The following is a 20,363-nucleotide window of genomic DNA, read 5'->3' as shown; positions in this document are numbered from 1 at the left end:
GGCTGCAGCTCTTCTTGTCTTGTCGCCCGCATGGGGCGGGGGTGTGTTTCAGCCCTTATTGTGTTACAGTTCTTTTAGTCCTGCCACTCAGCAGGTCCCGAGTTCTTGTCCCACATTCAGGAGGAATGAGGTACGCAGACAACTGGAGGGTAAGCAAGGTGGAGAGGAGCTTCATTGAGTGGCAGAACAGTTCTCAGGAGACCTGCAGTGGGTATCTCCTATCCACAGGCAGGTTGTCCCGCTGTCTCTAAAGCCCTCAGTGGAGAGGAGACTCACAGGTCGTACTGGCAGGTAGGTTGTCCCACTGTCTGCCTGAGTCTGGCTGAGTCCAGGGTTTTTATGGGCTAAAGAGGGGAGGAAGTACATGCTGACTGGTTCATGGGTGGCCATAGGCAGGCCTGGAAAAAGCACTGTAAGTTCTCACTCTGGTCCACAGAACTGACAGCCCAGCCCCCAGTCTTCAGGTTTGAAGAAGGTGGGGCTTTACCAGGGACCTGTCCCCTTTCTGCCCAGGAGCCTGTCTGCCTCCTGCCACCATCAACCTGCCATCCACAGTGCCCAAGCTATTCTTGCCAAGGGGTGCATGTATGTTGCACTGAGCTGCCCTCAGCCCCCCTCAGCCTTCCTCCCAGGCTTGTCAGCACCCAAAGTTTGAAGTGGGCCAAGGCAGCAGGGGGCTGGCATGTCAGGACTGCCCTGAGAGTGTGCACACTTGGCTGGGTTGCGACAGTGCCTGGGCTTGGCCTCAACTTTGCTGTGAAATTGGAGTGGGTGCCAGGAGCATGGAGAGGCCAGGCAGCAGGAGTAGGCATTTCTGAGCCTGCAGGGGCAAGGGGGCTTCCCCAGTCCCCGAGAGTACAGGGATGTCCGGGTCCGCAGCCATGGCTGGGCGGCTGCAACTTTGCCTGGGTGGGCAGGGCTCCCACCCCGCTAACTTGGAAAGGGGCAGGGCTCCTGCCTGTTCCTGGCTCCTGCCAGCTCTGTGGAGTGTGCAGCCCTGGCTGTGCCTCCCCGACTGCAGTTGGCTTCATAGTAGCAGCTGTTCCAGATGGGCTGCCGCTGCCATAAATATGACTTTGTCAAATCTGATACTTTTGAGACATATTTTCATTATCTATGTACTAAACAGTGATAGCATGGCAAAGTCAATTTAGTCGTGAGTCTTCGGATTTGCTCTTATTATATAATCTTCATTTTCTTCATTTGTACATCTGTAGTTTTCAGCAAGGAGATACTTAGCAAAATCCTTATTTAAAATTGATTAATACAGAAATATGTTTCCCCTAATATTTCTGAGACAGGAGGAAGTTACTTTTAAGAAGAGACCTTAGACAAAATTACCAGACTTTTTTTTGGCATTAGATTTCCTTACCTCCAAAAAGATGAAATGCTTTTCTGCAGCTTGGTAGGGGCCATTTTGCAGAGTTGGATTTCTGAAAGCTTTGTTTTATTTTCAAATATTCTTTAGTAAAGAATGTTTTTGTGGCATTGTTCAATTCTAGAATAAAGCAAAAGAAAATAGGATTTTGAAATTAATTTGAGTAAAATGGCAAGAAAATGACAATTGAATACTGTAGTATTTTGATACTATTTGATACAATTCAGACCTCTTTAAGTCAGTGAGACAAAAGTAGATACAACATTTTTTTATTTACTCAAGCAAATACAACTTCCCCAAGTTCACATTTGGTGCAACTTTGACATGCCTACACATAGAACACGGATCTACTGAGTAGCTCCTATGTCAAGTAGTATAGAGTATATAATGATAAATAAGACATCGTCCCTCACCTTAAAACAACTGTAGTCTAAAACAGTGGTCCCCAAGCCCTGGGTCACAAATGGGTAGCAGTCCATGGCCTGTTAGGAACTGGGCCACACAGCAGGAGGTGAGCCATGGGCAAGTAAGCATTGCTGCCTGAGCTCTGCCTCCTGTCAGATCAGTGGCAGCATTAGATTCTCATAGGAAGTGAACCCTATTGTGAACTGCGCATGCAAGGAATACAGGTTGCACACTCCTTGTAAGAATCTAACTAATGTGCCTGTAATCCCAGAACTTTGGGATGTTGAGGCAGGTGGATCACTTGAGGTCAGGAGTTCAAGACCAGCCTGGCCAACATGGTGGAACCCCGTCTCTACTAAAAATACAAAAATTAGCTGGGCGTGGTGGCAGGCACCTGTAGTCCCAGCTACTTGGGAGGCTGAGGCAGGAGAATTGCTTGAACCTGGGAAGCAGAGGTTGCAGTGAGCTGAGATGGCACCACTGCACTCCAGCTTGGGTGAAGAAGTGAGACTCCGTCTCGGGGGCGGGGAGGGGGGGAATCTAACTAATGCACAATAATCTGAAGTGGAAAAGTTTCATCCTGAAACCATCCCCCGCTTAAGTCCTTGGAAAAACTGTCTTCCACAAAACCGGTCCCTGATGCCAAAAAGGTTGAGGACTGGTGGTTTAAAAGAAATAAACAGGTAGACAAAAAAGGAGAATAATGTGTTATGAGTGTAACAATAGAATAGCTGGAGTGTAATCTGGGCTCAGGAGTGATAGTGAAAAGGAAAAACACTTGTAGAACTTTAAATTTTATAATCTATTTCATTCTATATGTGATGGATTGACCACCTGAGTCTATTGCTATATACTTGAGGTAATTTTAAAAATGTGAAATTAACCATTCAGAAGCTTACTAATGAGTTAAAAAGGAAATAGTCATTTGAAGTACACACAGACCAACTGGAGAACACATATGATGGTATTCACTTTAAATGGTAGAAACTCTTTATATCTGAGCCATAGAAAGCAAACCATGATCTGAGTTGGACTGTTTAATGGAGAACAACCTCTTAGGCTGGTGCAGAGCTAGTTACTAACCTGAGAAGTAAACTAGGCTTTCCATCAACCATCCCCTCTTACTTTCATCCCGCAATGATCACCTGTAGCATTTCCTCAGTTTCCATCCTACTTCACTGCCTTGAGCTTTGGCTCAAGTGATTTGAATTAAATTTTCTCAATTTTTCTTAATCACTGCCTTGGGTTGATTTTTACCTAAGAAATTTAAAGGGAAAACGGATTCACAAAGTTTACAATGAAAAACAAAAGGACAAATGTAAAAAATACACTACTCTAGGCAACTGAAGTTATCTATTAAACCTGCAACTCTAACTCCCTTCCCAATTGCACACCCACGAACCAGCATACAAGTTAGAGAAAAGGTATTTTCATGCTCATCATGTATGCTAGGGGGTTGATATGACTACAGTGCATTTAAAAATCCTTCATATGTTTAAAAGTTAATCATTTCTTTTTTTTTTTTCTTTCTTTTATTATTAAAAGTTAATCATTTCAAGTTAGATATTCTCTCAAGGGTTTCTGCAGCAATGCATAGCTGTTTTATTAAAGTCCACTTTTCCCCCTGCCCATTAATAGCCCTTTAGTGTAAGATTGTTATGACACTATCACTTGGTTGAAGGGGCTTGTCAGTGTCATTCATATTGATGAAGAAAATGAAAGAAGTTATCAAATAACATATTCATTTACAGTAATACTGGTCTTTTTCGTAGGACTTAAGAACTGATAACTATGATTCAGGGTATTTTCTGAGAGGTTAAAAATCCCCCCAAAAAAGTGGTATTGTATTAACTCTTGGGAAAATTGACTCACAACTTTCTAAATGTCCTTGGAAATGAGACCCATGTGGTGTGTCACATGGCAGATAACACAAACGAAGGTGAAGAGTTTGCAACTTAAGGATTCTTATTATTCTTTCCCTTCCCTTCCTTTTCCTCTCCCTCTTCCTCCTCCTCCTGGAAAATTACAATAAAGGAATCAGTTCAGTAAGAGAATATAATAATGATAAATATTATAAAAATGTACCCAAACACTGGAACACCCAGATAAAAGCAAATATTATTAGATCTAAAGAGAGAGAGATAGATTCCAATACATAACAGTTGGAGACTTTAATAACTCATTCCCAGCATTGCACAGATCTAGACAGAAAATTAACAAACATTGGATTTAAGCTGCACTACAGACCCAATGGATTTAGCAGACATTTACAGAACATGTCACCCAACAGCAGTAGATTACATACTCCTTTTATCAGCACATGGACCATTCTCTAGGGTTGACCATGTGTTAGAACAAAAGAAGTATAACAAAATTTTAAAACTTGAAGTTATGTCAAACAGCTTATTTGGTCACAATGGAATAAAACTGCACATCAAAAAGAGGAACATCAGAAACTATACAAATATGTGGACATTAAACAATATACTCCTGAATGACAAACGTATGAAGAAAGAAATTTAAATTTAAAAAGTATGTGAAACAAGTGAAAATAGAAACATAATATGCCAAAAGCTACAGGACACAGCAGAAGCAGTATTAAGAGGCAAGTTCATAGCAATAAATGCATACATCAAAGCATTAGAAAGATTTCAAATAAATGACCTAATGATGTACCTCAAGAAACTAGAAAAGCAAGAACAAACCAAACCCCAAATTAGAAGGAAAGAAATAATAAAGACCAGAGTAGAAATAAATGAAATTGAGACTAAGAAAACAACAACAAAATTAACAAAACAAAAATCTGGTTTTTTGGAAAGATAAACCAAATTGACAAACTATTAGTTAGACTAAGAAAAAAAGACCCAAATAAAATCAGAAACAGAAAAGATGTCACAACGCATACCAAACAAATACAAAGGACCATTAAAGACTACTATGAACAACAAAATATATACCAGTAAATTTCAAAACTTAGAGGAAATGTATAAATTCCTAGACACATACAACCTACCAAGATTGAACAAAGAGGAAATAGAAAACCAAATCCCAATCACAGGTAATGAGATTGAATTAGTAACAAAAAGTCTTCCAACATAGAAAAGTCCAGCTCTGGAGGCCTTCACTGCCCAAATCTACCGAATCTTTGAAGAATTATTACCAATTCTTCTCAAACCATTCCAAAAAATTGAAGCAGAGGGAAGTCTTCCTAACTCATTCTACAAGGCCAACATAACTCTGATACCAAAACCAGACAATAACAAAAAAAAGTTTTCAGGCCAATAGCCCTGATGAAAATATATACAAAAATCCTCAACAAAATACTAGCAAATGGAATCAAACAACACATCAAGAAGATGATATATCATAACCAAGTGGGATTTATCCAACAAATGCAAGGATGGTTTGACAAATTCATGGAAACATGGATGAAACAAAGTAGATTTGAATCTGATTTTCATCTTTTCCTAGTGAACTGTTAAAAGGTTACAATCTAGTCTGAGAAGTCCCAATCTCCAGCTGAATATGCAGCCTGATGACAGAGGCATATAAAATAGACAAACAAAAAACAAAATTTCTTTACCTGACACTTTGTCAAAATGGAGTTATAGATTTTACAATACGTGAGTCATTATAGTAAGCAATGTATGCTTAGCAAATGTTAATATTTAGGAGTTTCTATTAAGTAAGATTTAGTTAAGATTTGTCCGTATTAATAATTCCATTTAGTTTTTGGTAGTACAATATTTGGTACTCATAATTGAGTATGTTTTTTTACCAGAATAAAAAGCTGTTGCAATGATTTTAAACCCTTTCCCCTAAGAGAAATCTGTAGCAGGTGGGTCCTTGGATTTCCCTGAGGGAAGAAAGATGCACCATATATTTATTCTCTTCAGTTTTACTATTAATGTAGTACATACTCAGGTCCTCATTTGGCTCCTTTATGGTTGAAAGGAGAATGTGAAGATAGAAAATTTCCCACCTAACATTTAGCACCCAGTAGTGTATTCTATCATTCTACCCTTAGTCATTCTCTATGTTCCACATTCATTATTATCTCTTCATTAATATTTTAAATATTGTGTTATATTACATCTTTATATGAAAATTAGGTCAACAAATCCTTGCTCCAATTTGACTTTTTTCCTGTCCAAGGAGAAAGATCTTAACCTTAAGAACATTAAGAAGGTTGAGAAAATTTTGAGTTTGGGGGAAAGATGTAATAACTGTATTTAGATATTTATGGATTTATTCTCTGTGACTCCAAAGGAAATAACAAGAACCAAAGAATAAGGGGTAGTGGAAGGCAGATATGAGGAATAAATAATCAACAGCATTGCTTCAAATGGAACTTCCTTAACACTAGAAATGTCCAAGACTGAACAACTACTAGTTACAGTGTTTTAGAAAGGATCTGAGCATACAGTAGGGAATTCGAGATGAGGATCCATTCTCATCTATGATTCTAACAGTTTTATGAGTTGGGTCAGTACTGTTTTATAAACTGGAGAATAACAAATTATGGTATATGTGATTTTCAGTAACTTTTTAATAATTTATAAAGTACCTTTAGAACTATAACAAAGAGGTAGAATAATCAGACAGTCATGTTAATGAAAGAGAATTGTTACCTGTTTGGAAAAAGACTCTAGAAATAATTGTCCGACACAAAGGGCATGGAGTGCTTGAAGGATTGTCTTTGGCCAGAGTCCGTAAGCAGGGCTCACAGAAGATGTGGCGGCAAGGGTAACACATATAAGGGTTGAAATAAACGTCCAGACACACTGCACAGATGTAGCTATCCTTTTCTTCTGCATATTCATTGTCTTCATCTGTACTCATCTCATTATTCAAAGTCTGCAAAACATAAGAAAACATTTTTCTTAATTTAGTATGAGACTGGTTTCCTTAAGATAGCCTATTATATTTTGTTAAAATGAACAAAAATATTTGAGAAGCATATAAACTGCTTGTGGCATATTCAAAGTGACAGAAATGCTACCTTTCAAAGTCAAGAAACTAAAAATATACATGAAAACCCAGAAGCCTATTTTTCTTTTTAGTATTGTGACATAGTGCTAAGTGCTAAAATATACCTAAACCTATTAAGTATACCTGTATTTTGGCTTAATCAACACTAGATAGGTGTTAGGTGTACCAGTCCCAGAGTTATGTGGATTCTCTATCTAACCCATTCCTACCACAGCAAATAAACTGGTTGTCACAAGGTTATAAAGTTTTAATATGAGCATCCATGCATGATGAAAAGTGAAGGCAGAAGGTGTCATACTTCATTCTCATACTGTGTGTGGAACATTCTCTATTCTATATTTTGTGTCTTCCTGGACCTCAAAGAGAGAGCCAAAGCCTAAGGGGTGTCAGGAGGAAAGCAAAGCAAAGAAGCTGAGAGTAATTATGGGATTAGCCTTGCTATGGGGAAACATGATGAGCCTCTTTCCCCTCCCAAATGGAATTGTTAGGAAAAAGATACATCAGGTTCTTGAATAATGTCATTTCATTCAACATTGTCTTGTTATAACGATGATGAAAAAAAAAAACTGATTTCCAGCTGGGGCTGCTGTCTGTGTGGAGTTTCTGTCTGTGTGGAGTTTGCATGTTGTCCCCACGTTTGTGTGGGTTTTCTCTGGGTAATCCAGTTTCCTCTCATATCCCAAAGATGTGCATGTTAGGTGCACTGGTGTGTCTAAATGGTCCCAGTTGGGGTGAGTGTTGCTGTGTGTGAGTGTGCCCTGTGATGGGATGGGGTCCCATCCAGGCCTGGTTCCTGCCTTGTACCCTGAGCTGCCAGGACAAGCTCCAGTAATTATCTTGTTTTATTCATCTGTTGTTAATGTATGTGTAGCTCACATTTATTTCAGTGTTTAATATTAGAAGTGTTTTGGTCTTTAGAAGTTTGGTGATGCTTTTGTGATCAGAAATAGGCTGTAAAAATTGAACTCTTTATATCAATTAGCCTATGGTAAAATTGGTGGTGTTATTTCGCTTAAAGTCACTGATAGTAGATTGGTGCAAAAGTAATTGTGGTTTTTGCTACTAAACTGCAATTACCTTTGCATCCACCTAAAACATCACCAGTAGGTTCTTGGAAATGGTGACTTTAAGCAAAATAAATGAGGATTTACTGTAGTTAGGAACGAGGCAGCTCAGAGGTAAGTATTAATAGTAGAAGGTTTGTTAGCAGAATTCCTGTAACTCACAACTTCCTCATTTGTGAAATTGCTGTGAGGATTAAATGAGGTAATCCACTTAATACATTCAGTATGATACCTGGCACATAGTAATTAATTATCAAAAAATGTTAGCCACGGCCATACTTCTCTACCCTCCCCCATCCCTTCTGCTCTTTCTCTACAGGTTCTGTAGTTTTTGCTAAAGCCTTGAGAACGTTTTTCTCAAACCAAGCATTTAAAACAGTGCTTATAATATAAAACATACTATAAGTGTTTACTGTTATTATATTCTATTTGTATTATTATTATTATTATTATTATTTTGACACTGAGTCTTACTTTGTCGCCCAGGCTGGAGTACAGTGGTGTGATCTCTGCACACTGAGCCTCTGCTTCCTGGGTTCAAGTGATTGTCCTGCCTTAGCCTCCTAAGTAGTTAGGATTACAAGCATGTGGCATGGTACCCGACTATTCTTTGTATTTTTAGTAGAGACAGGGTTTCACCATGTTGGCCAGGCTGGTCTTGAACTCCTGGGCTCAAGTGATCCACCCGCCTTGGCCCGCAAAGTGCTGGGATTACAGGCGTGAGCCACCACACCCAGCCTATATCCTATTTGTATTCTTAAGATTAATCTTAAGTGTTAACAAAAATAGTCGAAGTTCAGTATCTGTAATCTCCCCCTTCTAAACAAGACATTATATTCTCAACTCCAAACACAAAGACTGCCTTCTGCCTCTACTTGTCAGGAGCATGTTCTTTAAAACTGATAATCTATGCATTTTAACTACATTTTATTCTTCTGCTTATTTTCATTCTTTGGCTTATTTAACAATGCTTTTTCATATTCCTTATTGTCCTCTTTGTTTTTATTTTGTTCTTTATTTTCATAGGTTTTGGGGGAACAGGTGGTTTTGGTTACATGAATAAGTTGTTTAGTGGTGATCTGTGAGATTTTGGTGCACCCATCACCTGAGCAGTATACACTGAACCCAGTTTTATCCCTCACTCCCTTCCCCCTTTCCCCCTGGGTCCCCAAAGTCCATTGTGTCATTCTTATGCCTTTGCATCCTCATAGCTTAGCTCCCACTTATGAGTGAGAATATACAATGTTTGGTTTTCCATTCCTGAGTTACTTCACTTAGAATAATGGTCTCTAGTTCCATCCAGGTTGCTGAGAATGCCATTATTTCATTCCTTTTATTGGCTGAATAGTATTCCGATATATATATATATATCACCAACAGTGTAAAAGCATTCCTATTTCTCCACAGCCTCACCAGCATCTATTGTTTCTTGACTTTTTAATAATTGCCATTCTGACTGGCATGAGATGGTATCTCATTGTAGTTTTGATTTGCATTTCTCTAATGACCAGTGATGTTGAGCTTTTTTTCATACGTTTGTTGGCTGCATAAAATTGTGAGATCTGTTCATATGCTTTGCCCACTTTTTGACGGGGTTGTTTTTTTCTTTAAGTTTCTTATAGATTCTGGATACTAGACCATTGTCAGATGGGTAGATTGCAAAAATTTTCTCCCATTTTGTAGCTTGCCTGTTTGCTCTGATTATAGTTTCTTTTGCTGTACAGAAGCTTGTTAGCTTAATTAGATCCTATTTATCAATTTTAGCCTTTGTTGCAATTGCTTTTGGCGTTTTCATAATTAAAGCTTTGCCCATGCCTATGTTCTGAATGGTATTGCCTAGGTTTTCTTCTAGGGTTTTTGTGGTTTTGGGTTTTACATTTAAGTCTTTAATCTACCTTGAGTTAATTTTTATATAAGGTGTAAGGAAGGAGTCCAGTTTGTTTTCTGCATATGGCTAGCTGGTTTTCGAAGCACCATTTATTAAATAGGGAATCCTTTCCCCATTGCTTATTTTTGTCAGGTTTGTCGAAGATCAGATGGTTGCAGATGTGTGGCGTTATTTCTGAGGTCTCTGTTTCATTGGTCTATATGTCTGTTTGGGTACTAGTATCATGCTGTTTTGGTTACTGCAGCCTTGTAGTATAGTTTGAAGTCAAGTAGCATGATGCCTCCAGCCTTCTTTTTGCTTAGGATTGTCTTGGCTATACGGGCTCTTTTTTGGTTCCTTATGAAATTTAAAGTAGTTTTTTCTAATTCTGTGAAAAATGTCCATGGTAGTTTGAGTATAGCATTGAATCTGTAAATTACTTTGGGCAGTATGGCCATTTTCATGATACTGATTCTTCCTATCCATGAGGATGAAATGTTTTTCTACTTGTTTGTGTCCTCTTATTTCCTTGAGCAGTGGTTTGTAGTTCTCCTTGAAGAGGTCCTTCACATCCCTTGTTAGCTGTATTCCTAGGTATTTTATTCTCTTTATAGCAACTGTGAATGGGGGTTTGTTCATGATTTGGCTGTTTGTCTATTGTTGGTGTATAGGAATGCTTGTGATTTTTGCACATTGATTTTGTATACTGAGAGTTTGCTGAAGTTGCTTATCAGCTTAAGGAGGTTTTGGGCTGAGACTATGGGGATTTCTAAATATAGAATCATGTCATTTGCAACAGCGATGATTTGATTTCCTCTCTTCCTATCTGCATACCCCCTTTTTTTTTTCCTCTTGCCTGATTGCCCTGGCCAGAACTTCCAATACTATGTTGAATAGGAGTGGTGAGAGGAGGGCATCCTTGTCTTGTGCCGGTTTTCAAATGGAATGCTTCCAGCTTTTGCCCATTTATATATATATGTATTTTTTTTTTGAGACAGAGTCTCGCTCTGTTCCCCAGACTAGAGTGCAGTGGCACGATCTCGGCTCACTGCAAGCTCCGCCTCCCGGGTTCACGCCATTCTCCTGCCTCAACCTCCTGAGTGGCTGGGACTACAGGTGCCCGCCACCATGCCTGGCTAATTTTTTGTATTTTTAGTAGGGACGGGGTTTCACCATATTAGCCAGGATGGTCTTGAACTCCTGACCTCATGATCTGCCCTCCTCGGCCTCCCAAAGTTCTGGGATTACAGGCGTGAGCCATTGCACCCAGCCTTAATTAAAGCATTTATAATATCCCTTTTGTTTTCTGGATCTGTTTTTCCTTGTGTCAGGTTTTTTGTTTCTTCTTTTACATTATTGATAGTCCTCAAAAGTCTGACAATATTTGCTTTATTTTTATATACAAGGGATTAGGTTTATTAGTATAGTTAGCTGACACAGATTCCCTCACTTGTGTAGGTCTTTTTCTGCAAGAGATCACTACTCTGAATAGAGGAATTGACTGCAAATCCTAAATGAACGAAATATGTCAATAAAAATGTACCTTTTGTGTATATAGTGGGAAGCAAGCATACAGGCTGAGAATTCTCACAATTGCTAAAATACAGAATGTTTTCCTAGGGAGTGAAGGACTTACTTCACTCATGAGAACTGCCTTTCCATGCCCACCATCAATCTATTTCCAGACTCTGCTTCTCCCTCCAGCTCCAAGAACCAGGCATGTCCTTGAATTTAGGAAGGAGTTCCCACGGTGTTGTCAGAGTGTAAACATCAAAGCTAGCTATTCTTCACATGGGAAGTGGAAGGGCAGGATCAAGACTAGGCCAACTACTCAACAGGTTATGTAGTAACAATTATAATGTTCACACCTGTGGCTCTAAACCTTTACTGCTTATCAAAATCAGCTGGAAAGCTTGTTAAACTAATGCTGGGCCCATCCCTAGAGTTTCTGCTTCAGTAGATCTGGGATGGGGCCTGATAATTTGCATTTTTAGTAGGTTCCCAGGTAATGCTGATGCTGTTGGTTCACACTTTGAAAACTGATTCATATCATGACCTATATTCCTGCTGATTTTTTTAAACAATGTTCAGATCATTTTAATGAATACAAAGTTCCCCCAAAGTCCCACTGTTCTAGATCTTTTTTTTTTTTTGGGTTTTTTTTTCTTTTATTATTATTATTATTATTATTATTATTATTATTATACTTTAGGTTTTATGGTACATGTGTGCAACGTGCAGGTAAGTTACATATGTACACATGTGCCATGCTGGTGCGCTGCACCCACCAACTTGTCATCTAGCATTAGGTATATCTCCCAATGCTATCCCTCCCCACTCCCCCCACCCCACAACAGTCCCTGAAGTGTGATGTTCCCCTTCCTGTGTCCATGTGTTCTCATTGTTCAATTCCCACCTATGAGTGAGAATATGCGGTGTTTGGTTTTTTGTTCTTGCGACAGTTTACTGAGAATGATGATTTCCAATTTCATCCATGTCCCTACAAAGGACATGAACTCATCATTTTTTATGGCTGCATAGTATTCCATGGTGTATATGTGCCACATTTTCTTAATCCAGTCTATCATTGTTGGACATTTGGGTTGGTTCCAAGTCTTTGCTATTGTGAATAATGCCACAATAAACATACGTGTGCATGTGTCTTTATAGCAGCATGATTTATAGTCCTTTGGGTATATACCCAGTAATGGGATGGCTGGGTCGAATGGAATTTCTAGTTCTAGATCCCTGAGGAATCGCCACACTGACTTCCACAAGGGTTGAACTAGTTTACAGTCCCACCAACAGTGTAAAAGTGTTCCTATTTCTCCACATCCTCTCCAGCACCTGTTGTTTCCTGACTTTTGAATGATTGCCATTCTAACTGGTATGAGATGGTATCTCATTGTGGTTTTGATTTGCATTTCTCTGATGGCCAGTGATGGTGAGCATTTTTTCATGTGTTTTTTGGCTGCATAGATGTCTTCTTTTGAGAAGTGTCTGTTCATGTCCTTCGCCCACTTTTTGATGGGGTTGTTTGTTTTTTTCTTGTAAATTTGTTGGAGTTCATTGTAGATTCTGGATATTAGCCCTTTGTCAGATGAGTAGGTTGCGAAAATTTTCTCCCATTTTGTAGGTTGCCTGTTCACTCTGATGGTAGTTTCTTTTGCTGTGCAGAAGCTCTTGAGTTTAATTAGATCCCATTTGTCAATTTTGGCTTTTGTTGCCATTGCTTTTGGTGTTTTAGACATGAAGTCCTTGCCCATGCCTATGTCCTGAATGGTAATGCCTAGGTTTTCTTCTAGGGTTTTTATGGTTTTAGGTCTAACATTTAAGTCTTTAATCCATCTTGAATTGATTTTTGTATAAGGTGTAAGGAAGGGATCCAGTTTCAGCTTTCTACATATGGCTAACCAGTTTTCCCAGCACCATTTATTAAATAGGGAATCCTTTCCCCATTTCTTGTTTTTGTCAGGTTTGTCAAAGATCAGATAGTTGTAGATATGTGGCATTATTTCTGACGGCTCTGTTCTGTTCCATTGATCTATATCTCTGTTTTGGTACCAGTACCATGCTGTTTTGGTTACTGTAGCCTTGTAGTATAGTTTGAAGTCAGGTAGTGTGATGCCTCCAGCTTTGTTCTTTTGGCTTAGGATTGACTTGGCGATGCGGGCTCTTTTTTGGTTCCATATGAACTTTAAAGTAGTTTTTTCCAATTCTGTGAAGAAAGTCATTGGTAGCTTGATGGGGATGGCATTGAATCTGTAAATTACCTTGGGAAGGATGGCCATTTTCATGATATTGATTCTTCCTACCCATGAGCATGGAATATACGCAAATCAATAAACGTAATCCAGCATATAAACAGAACCAAAGACAAAAACCACATGATTATCTCAATAGATGCAGAAAAGGCCTTTGACAAAATTCAACAACCCTTCATGCTAAAAACTCTCAATAAATTAGGAATTGATGGGACGTATCTCAAAATAATAAGAGCTATTTATGACAAACCCACAGCCAATATCATACTGAATGGGCAAAAACTGGAAGCATTCCCTTTGAAAACTGGCACAAGACAGGGATGCCCTCTCTCACCACTTCTATTCAACATAGTGTTGGAAGTTCTGGCCAGGGCAATTAGGCAGGAGAAGGAAATCAAGGGTATTCAATTAGGAAAAGAGGAAGTCAAATTGTCCCTGTTTGCAGATGACATGATAGTATATCTAGGAAACCCCATTGTCTCAGCCCAAAATCTCCTTAAGCTGATAAGCAACTTCAGCAAAGTCTCAGGATACAAAATCAATGTGCAAAAATCACAAGCATTCTTATACATCAATAACAGACAAACAGAGAGCCAAATCATGAGTGAACTCCCATTCACAATTGCTTCAAAGAGAATAAAATACCTAGGAATCCAACTTACAAGGGATGTGAAAGACCTCTTCAAGGAGAACTACAAACCACTGCTCAAGGAAATAAAAGAGGATACAAACAAATGGAAGAACATTCCATGTTCTAGATCTTATGGCACCTGCCAAATCTTGTAAAAATAAAGATTCAACTGTACATAATATTTGTTTTGTTTTGACTGCTGCTAGTTTGTTTTCATAATAAAAGGCCGCAGGCATCCCTATAACTTGTATGCCACTCCTCACTCACCTATTAAAAGGAAACACTTCTTCCTCAGCCGGATAATACTCTCAGGAGCTTAAATCATATATTCTGCATTGCTCACAGGGTACATGATGTACTTATGACCTCAGCCAGCCCACCCAATGGGAGCAGGAAAGCTCTAGACTTTGAAAAACATTTGTATTTTAAATTTTTTAAAAAGTGTATTTCCAAATAATTTCAAGTTTATAGAAAAGGCACAAAGAATAGTATAAAGAACTCTATCTTAGACTCAGGTTCATCAATTGTTAACATTTGCCTTTATCATATTCTCTTTCTCATATTATTTCATATAATCACACTGCACATCACAATAATCAAAATCAGCAAATTAAACATTAACACAATAGTATAATGTATAGTACATCAAATTTTACCAATTTTCCCAGTGGTGTCTTTTATAGTAATTATTTTTTTAAATGAATAAAGAATAATCTTTATTGTCAAAAATGTGGTTAGGATCCTTTATTGTGGTATATGCTTCACAAGCATGTGGCTGAGGACTCAACCTCAAGGTAAACTTTTTATAGATACAGAGGTTTTTTTTTTTTTTTCAAACAACAGTTTTAGGTTCACAGAAAAATTGTGCAGAAAGTACAGAGAATTTCCATATACTTTCTCTACACACGCACATGCACACACACAGAGTTTTGCCTGTTATTAACATCTCGCATTAGTGTGGTACATTTGCTACAAATGATGAACGAACTTTAATACATTATTGACAACTGAAGTCCACAGTTTACATTAGGGCTCACTCTTTTTGTTGTACAATTCTATGAGTTTTGTCAAATGCATGATGTCATGCATCTTAATTGATTTTTGATCTTGAAATTATTCCAGGTCTCTGATGAGAACTCTCAATTCTACATCAGTTTGTTTCTTCCTGGGCATTTAAAAAATCAATTTGCTTCATTTTCTAAATAAATGTAAATCCAATTTTTTTTACTGCCTAGAAATTCCTGAGTCTGTTCAACTGATGGTATATTGCTGTTTTCAAGCAGTATGATACATTTATTATTTTTAAAATATACCCTTTTCGATAATCCCACTTTTAACTATCAGCTGAAAAGAAACAGAATAAGTATCACTTTGCTTTCACTAAAAATTGTCTAAAAAAGTATGTATAAAGTAAATGAAAATTTTCACCTAGTCTTATTTTATATATGTATGTATGTGTGTATATACAATAGTTCCCCCTTATTTGTGGTTTCACTTTCTGTAGTTTCATTTACCATTTACCTGAAAATATTAAATGGAAAACTCCAGAAATAAGCAATTCTTAAGTTTTAAATTGTGTGCCATTCTAGGTAGCATGATGAAATCTTTTGCCATCCTACACAGGATGTGAATCATTTCTTTGTCCAGTATATCCACTTTGTATACACGACCACCTGTTAGTTATTTCATACATGTCTCAGTTATAATGACAAATCACAAGAAGAAGGGCGAGTATGGTATAATAAAATATTTTGAGAGAGAAGAGGGAGAACACATTCACATAACTTTTATTACAGAATATAGTTAATCGTTCTATTTTTTATTGTTAATCTCTTACTGTGCCTAATTTATAAGTTAAATTTTATCACAGGTTGTATATATAGAAAAAACATGTAGTACACATACAGTACACACAGCACAGATGGTGCCCATTTTAAAATGGTTCAACTTAGGATGGTGTGAAAATTATATGCATTCAGTAGAAACCATACTTTGAGCACCCATTGATCCATTCTGTTTTTTACTTTCAGTGGTGTTTAATAAATTAAATGAGATAGTCAATATTTTATTATAAAATAGGCTTTGTGTTAGATGATTTTGCCCAACTGTGGGCAAATGTATTAATGGAAACGTTCTGAGCACATTTAAGGTAAGCTAGGCTAAGCAACAATTTTTTGGTAAGTTAGGTGTATTAAATGCATTTTTAACTTATATTTTCAATTTAAAATGGGTTTATCAGGACATAAACCCATAGAAAATTGAGAAGCATATGTGTGTAGACATATATATATAGGGTTTGGTACTACCTGCTACTTCAGGCATCCACTGGGGGTCTTGGACCATATCCTCTGTGGATAAGGCAGGACTACTGTGTGTGTGTGTGTGTATATATATATACCTCACTTGTTCATGCTTGGCTTTATTGCATTTTGCAGATATTGCTTTAAAAAAAAACAAATTATTTCCTTCAGTTCTGCTCTGATTTTAGTTATTTCTTGCCTTCTGCTAGCTTTTGAATGTGTTTGCTCTTGCTTTTCTAGTTCTTTTAATTGTGATGTTAGGGTGTCAATTTTGGATCTTTCCTGCTTTCTCTTGTGGGCATTTAGTGCTATAAATTTCCCTCTACACACTGCTTTGAATGCATCCCAGAGATTCTCGTATGTTGTGTCTTGGTTCTCGTTGGTTTCAAAGAACATCTTTATTTCTGCCTTCATTTCGTTATGTACCCAGTAGTCATTCAGGAGCAGGTTGTTCAGTTTCCACGTAGTTGAGCGGTTTTGAGTGAGATTCTTACTCCTGAGTTCTAGCTTGATTGCACTGTTATCTGAGAGACAGTTTGTTACAATTTCTGTTCTTTTACATTTATTGAGGAGAGCTTTACTTCCAAGTATATGGCCAATTTTGGAATAGGTGTGGTGTGGTGCTGAAAAAAATGTATATTCTGTTGATTTGGGGTGGAGAGTTCTGTAGATGTCTATTAGGTCCGCTTGGTGCAGAACTGAGTTCAATTCCTGGGTATCCTTGTTGACTTTCTGTCTCATTGATCTGTCTAATGTTGACAGTGGGGTGTTAAAGTCTCCCATTATTAATGTGTGGGAGTCTAAGTCTCTTTGTAGGTCACTCAGGACTTGCTTTATGAATCTGGGTGCTCCTGTATTGGGTGCATATATATTTAGGATAGTTAGCTCTTCTTGTTGAATTAATCCCTTTACCATTATGTAATGGCCTTCTTTGTCTCTTTTGATCTTTGTTGGTTTAAAGTCTGTTTTATCAGAGACTAGGATTGCAACCCTTGCCTTTTTTTGTTTTCCATTTGCTTGGTAGATCTTCCTCCATCCTTTTATTTTGAGCCTATGTGTGTCTCTGCACGTGAGATGGGTTTCCTGAATACAGCACACTGATGGGTCTTGAGTCTTTATCCAATTTGCCAGTCTGTGTCTTTTAATTGGAGCATTTAGTCCATTTACATTTAAAGTTAATATTGTTATGTGTGAATCTGATCCTGTCATTATGATGTTAGCTGGATATTTTGCTCGTTAGTTGATGCAGTCTCTTCCTAGTCTCGATGGTCTTTACATTTCGGTATGATTTTGCAGTGTCTGGTACCGGTTGTGCCTTTCCATGTTTAGCGCTTCCTTCAGGAGCTCTTTTAGGGCAGGCCTGGTGGTGACAAAATCTCTCAGCATTTGCTTGTCTTTAAAGGATTTTATTTCTCCTTCACTTATGAAGCTTAGTTTGGCAGGATATGAAATTCTCGGTTGAAAATTCTTTTCTTTAAGAATGTTGAATATTGGCCCCCACTCTCTTCTGGCTTGTAGGGTTTCTGCCGAGAGATCCGCTGTTAGTCTGATGGGCTTCCCTTTGATGGTAACCCGACCTTTCTCTCTGGCTGCCCTTAACATTTTTTCCTTCATTTCAACTTTGGTGAATCTGACAATTATGTGTCTTGGAGTTGCTCTTCTCGAGGAGTATCTTTGTGGCGTTCTCTGTATTTCCTGAATCTGAATGTTGGCCTGCCTTGCTAGATTGGGGAAGTTCTCCTGGATAATATCCTGCAGAGTGTTTTCCAACTTGTTTCCATTCTCCCCGTCACTTTCAGGTACACCAATCAGACGTAGATTTGGTCTTTTCACATAGTCCCACATTTCTTGGAGGCTTTGCTCGTTTCTTTTTATTCTTTTTTCTCTAAACTTCCCTTCTCGCTTCATTTCATTCATTTCGTCTTCCAGGGCTGATACCCTTTCTTCCGTTTTAATGGTGCTTAATTACCATAAACTATTCAGTTCCTCTCTCTAAACATATAAGGGTCTCTAAGTCAATGTTAGAAGACTACTGGGGAATGGTTTCAAATCTGATTTTCTGTAAGGTGTGAGTCCCCCTGCTGGGGTTTTCTGGGTGTGAGGATCAGCCACACTACATGGCAGGCACTGCCCTAAGCACTTTGTGGACATGTGCTCAGCTAAAACTCACCAGGATCCTTTAGTGGGTACTATTATTATCATCCCCAATTTAAAGAGGGGGAAACTCAGGCACAGAGAGGTTGGGCGATTCGCTGTGGTCAGACCACTTGCAAGAGGTCGAGGTGGGATTCGAACCAAGGCAGCCTGGCTCCAGAGCCCATGGTCCTGGCCTTTCACCACAGGGTTCACTACCACTGCCTCTCAGCACACCGGTTATGCCTGCCAACAGCACAGCCATAGGATGAGGTTCAGTTTCTAAAGCACCTTTCTTCTGAGTTCCCAGTGTGTCTGTCACACAGTTTCATTTATCCTCCCAACAACCCTAAAAAGCAAGTGGGAGACACACAGTATCTACATTTCACAGAGGATAAAACAGAAGTAGCATCAATGAAATGTCTTACAACTCCTATATTTTAAGTCAAACAGCTAATTTCACTGTTTTTACACCAAAATGAAAGTCTTCTGAAGTCTTTCTGTTGGAGTATTTCAGTTTTGTGTGACTACCTCAACAGATACCAGAAACATATCCAGAGACTTTGCTAGTCCAAAGCAGGTTATCTGACTCTCAAATGAAGGTTTTTCTCAATGAATCACGTTTACAAAAACATCCACTGGCTTACAGTCTACTAAATGTCCCTAAATGCTAACCAAATAAACAATGCTCATTGGAAATAAGCCATAAATGTGTCCATGTACTAGCTCTCTTAGAAAAATGAGGTTATCTTAAAATGTATTAAGCAGAAAACTTTAAAGAAAATCTAACTGATCTAATCATAAAATAAAATAAGAGAATAAAAACTTTAAAAAAAAAACAAAAAAAACCAAATTATAGTTTTGTAGCAACCCTGTGACAAACAAGTCTGTTGGCATCACTTCTCCTAATAGCATGTGCTCATTTAATATCTATCAGTATTTTTTTAGCAATAAAGTATTTTTAAACTAAGACATACATTTTTTACACATAACACTATTGCACACTTAATAGACTACAGAACAGTATAAACATAACTTTTTATATGCACTAAGAAACAAAAAAACTCATGCAACTCATTTTATTGTGATATTTGCTTTATTGTGATGGTCTGGAACCAAACCAATAGCTCTGAGGTATGCCTGTATATGTGTGTGTACACACACACATACACACACACACATATATATAGTTGACATGGGTTTGAACTGGGTGGGTCCACTTATATGTGGATTTTTTTTCAATAAATATAGTTGGCCCTCCATGTCTGCAGGTTCTGCATCTGCCATCAAACATGAATCTAAAATGCAGTATTTGTGAGAAGTAAAACCTGTGGATATGAAGGGCTGACTTTTCATATATCTGGGTCCCAACAGGGCCTACTGTAGGACTTGAGTATGTGTGGATTTTAGTATTTGCCAGGGGGTGTGAAGGGTCGCTGGACGCATCCCCCTTGGACATTGAGGGACATACCTGTATTTCAGTGCAAAATTAATAACCTTAACAATATTCTCTTGGATTACAGAAATATACCACAGAAGTAAAGGATAAGCATTCAAATTGCCCTCTCCATCAACACAATTATATTTCATATATTCAAGACTCTTAAAGATTATTATTAGGTCAAGTACTAAATGTGTTTGATTTATATATTTTTATTTCTAGTTTAATGGTTAAAAATAAGTGACCTAAGCTATAGCATATCCAAAGTCTTGTATCTGCTGCAATCTGAAGAATGCAGGGACAATTTCACAAAAATGTCACTACCTTAAACCCTAAATATCAGAGTGCATTACAACACCATAGTAAGTTCTCAACAAATTACGCATGG

General features: G+C 38.1%; 1 protein-coding gene across 5 annotated transcripts in view; it reads right to left on the bottom strand.

Annotated features, from left to right (window-relative positions):
- RNF180 (ring finger protein 180) overlaps positions 1 to 20,363 on the bottom strand; it is a 213,472-nt gene that overhangs the window by 37,917 nt on the left and 155,192 nt on the right. For 4 of the 5 annotated variants that reach the window (XM_054488711.2, XM_063664845.1, XM_054488712.2 and 1 more), the window contains exons 6-7: positions 6,415 to 6,640; positions 1,373 to 1,498 (exon numbers count right to left, since the gene is read on the bottom strand). In XM_054488711.2, coding sequence (XP_054344686.1) covers positions 1,373 to 1,498; positions 6,415 to 6,640 — 352 coding nt within the window. Of the gene's footprint in view, positions 1 to 1,372; positions 1,499 to 2,928; positions 3,041 to 6,414; positions 6,641 to 20,363 lie in introns of those variants that run through there. The other variant, XR_008502707.1, reaches the window with a different exon arrangement.

The sequence above is a fragment of the Pongo pygmaeus genome, chromosome 4 (genome assembly GCF_028885625.2).
Source record: "Pongo pygmaeus isolate AG05252 chromosome 4, NHGRI_mPonPyg2-v2.0_pri, whole genome shotgun sequence".
Lineage (NCBI taxonomy): Eukaryota > Metazoa > Chordata > Mammalia > Primates > Hominidae > Pongo > Pongo pygmaeus.
The sequence above is the reverse complement of the archived record's forward strand: the minus strand, read 5'-3'. Positions and strand labels throughout refer to the sequence as shown.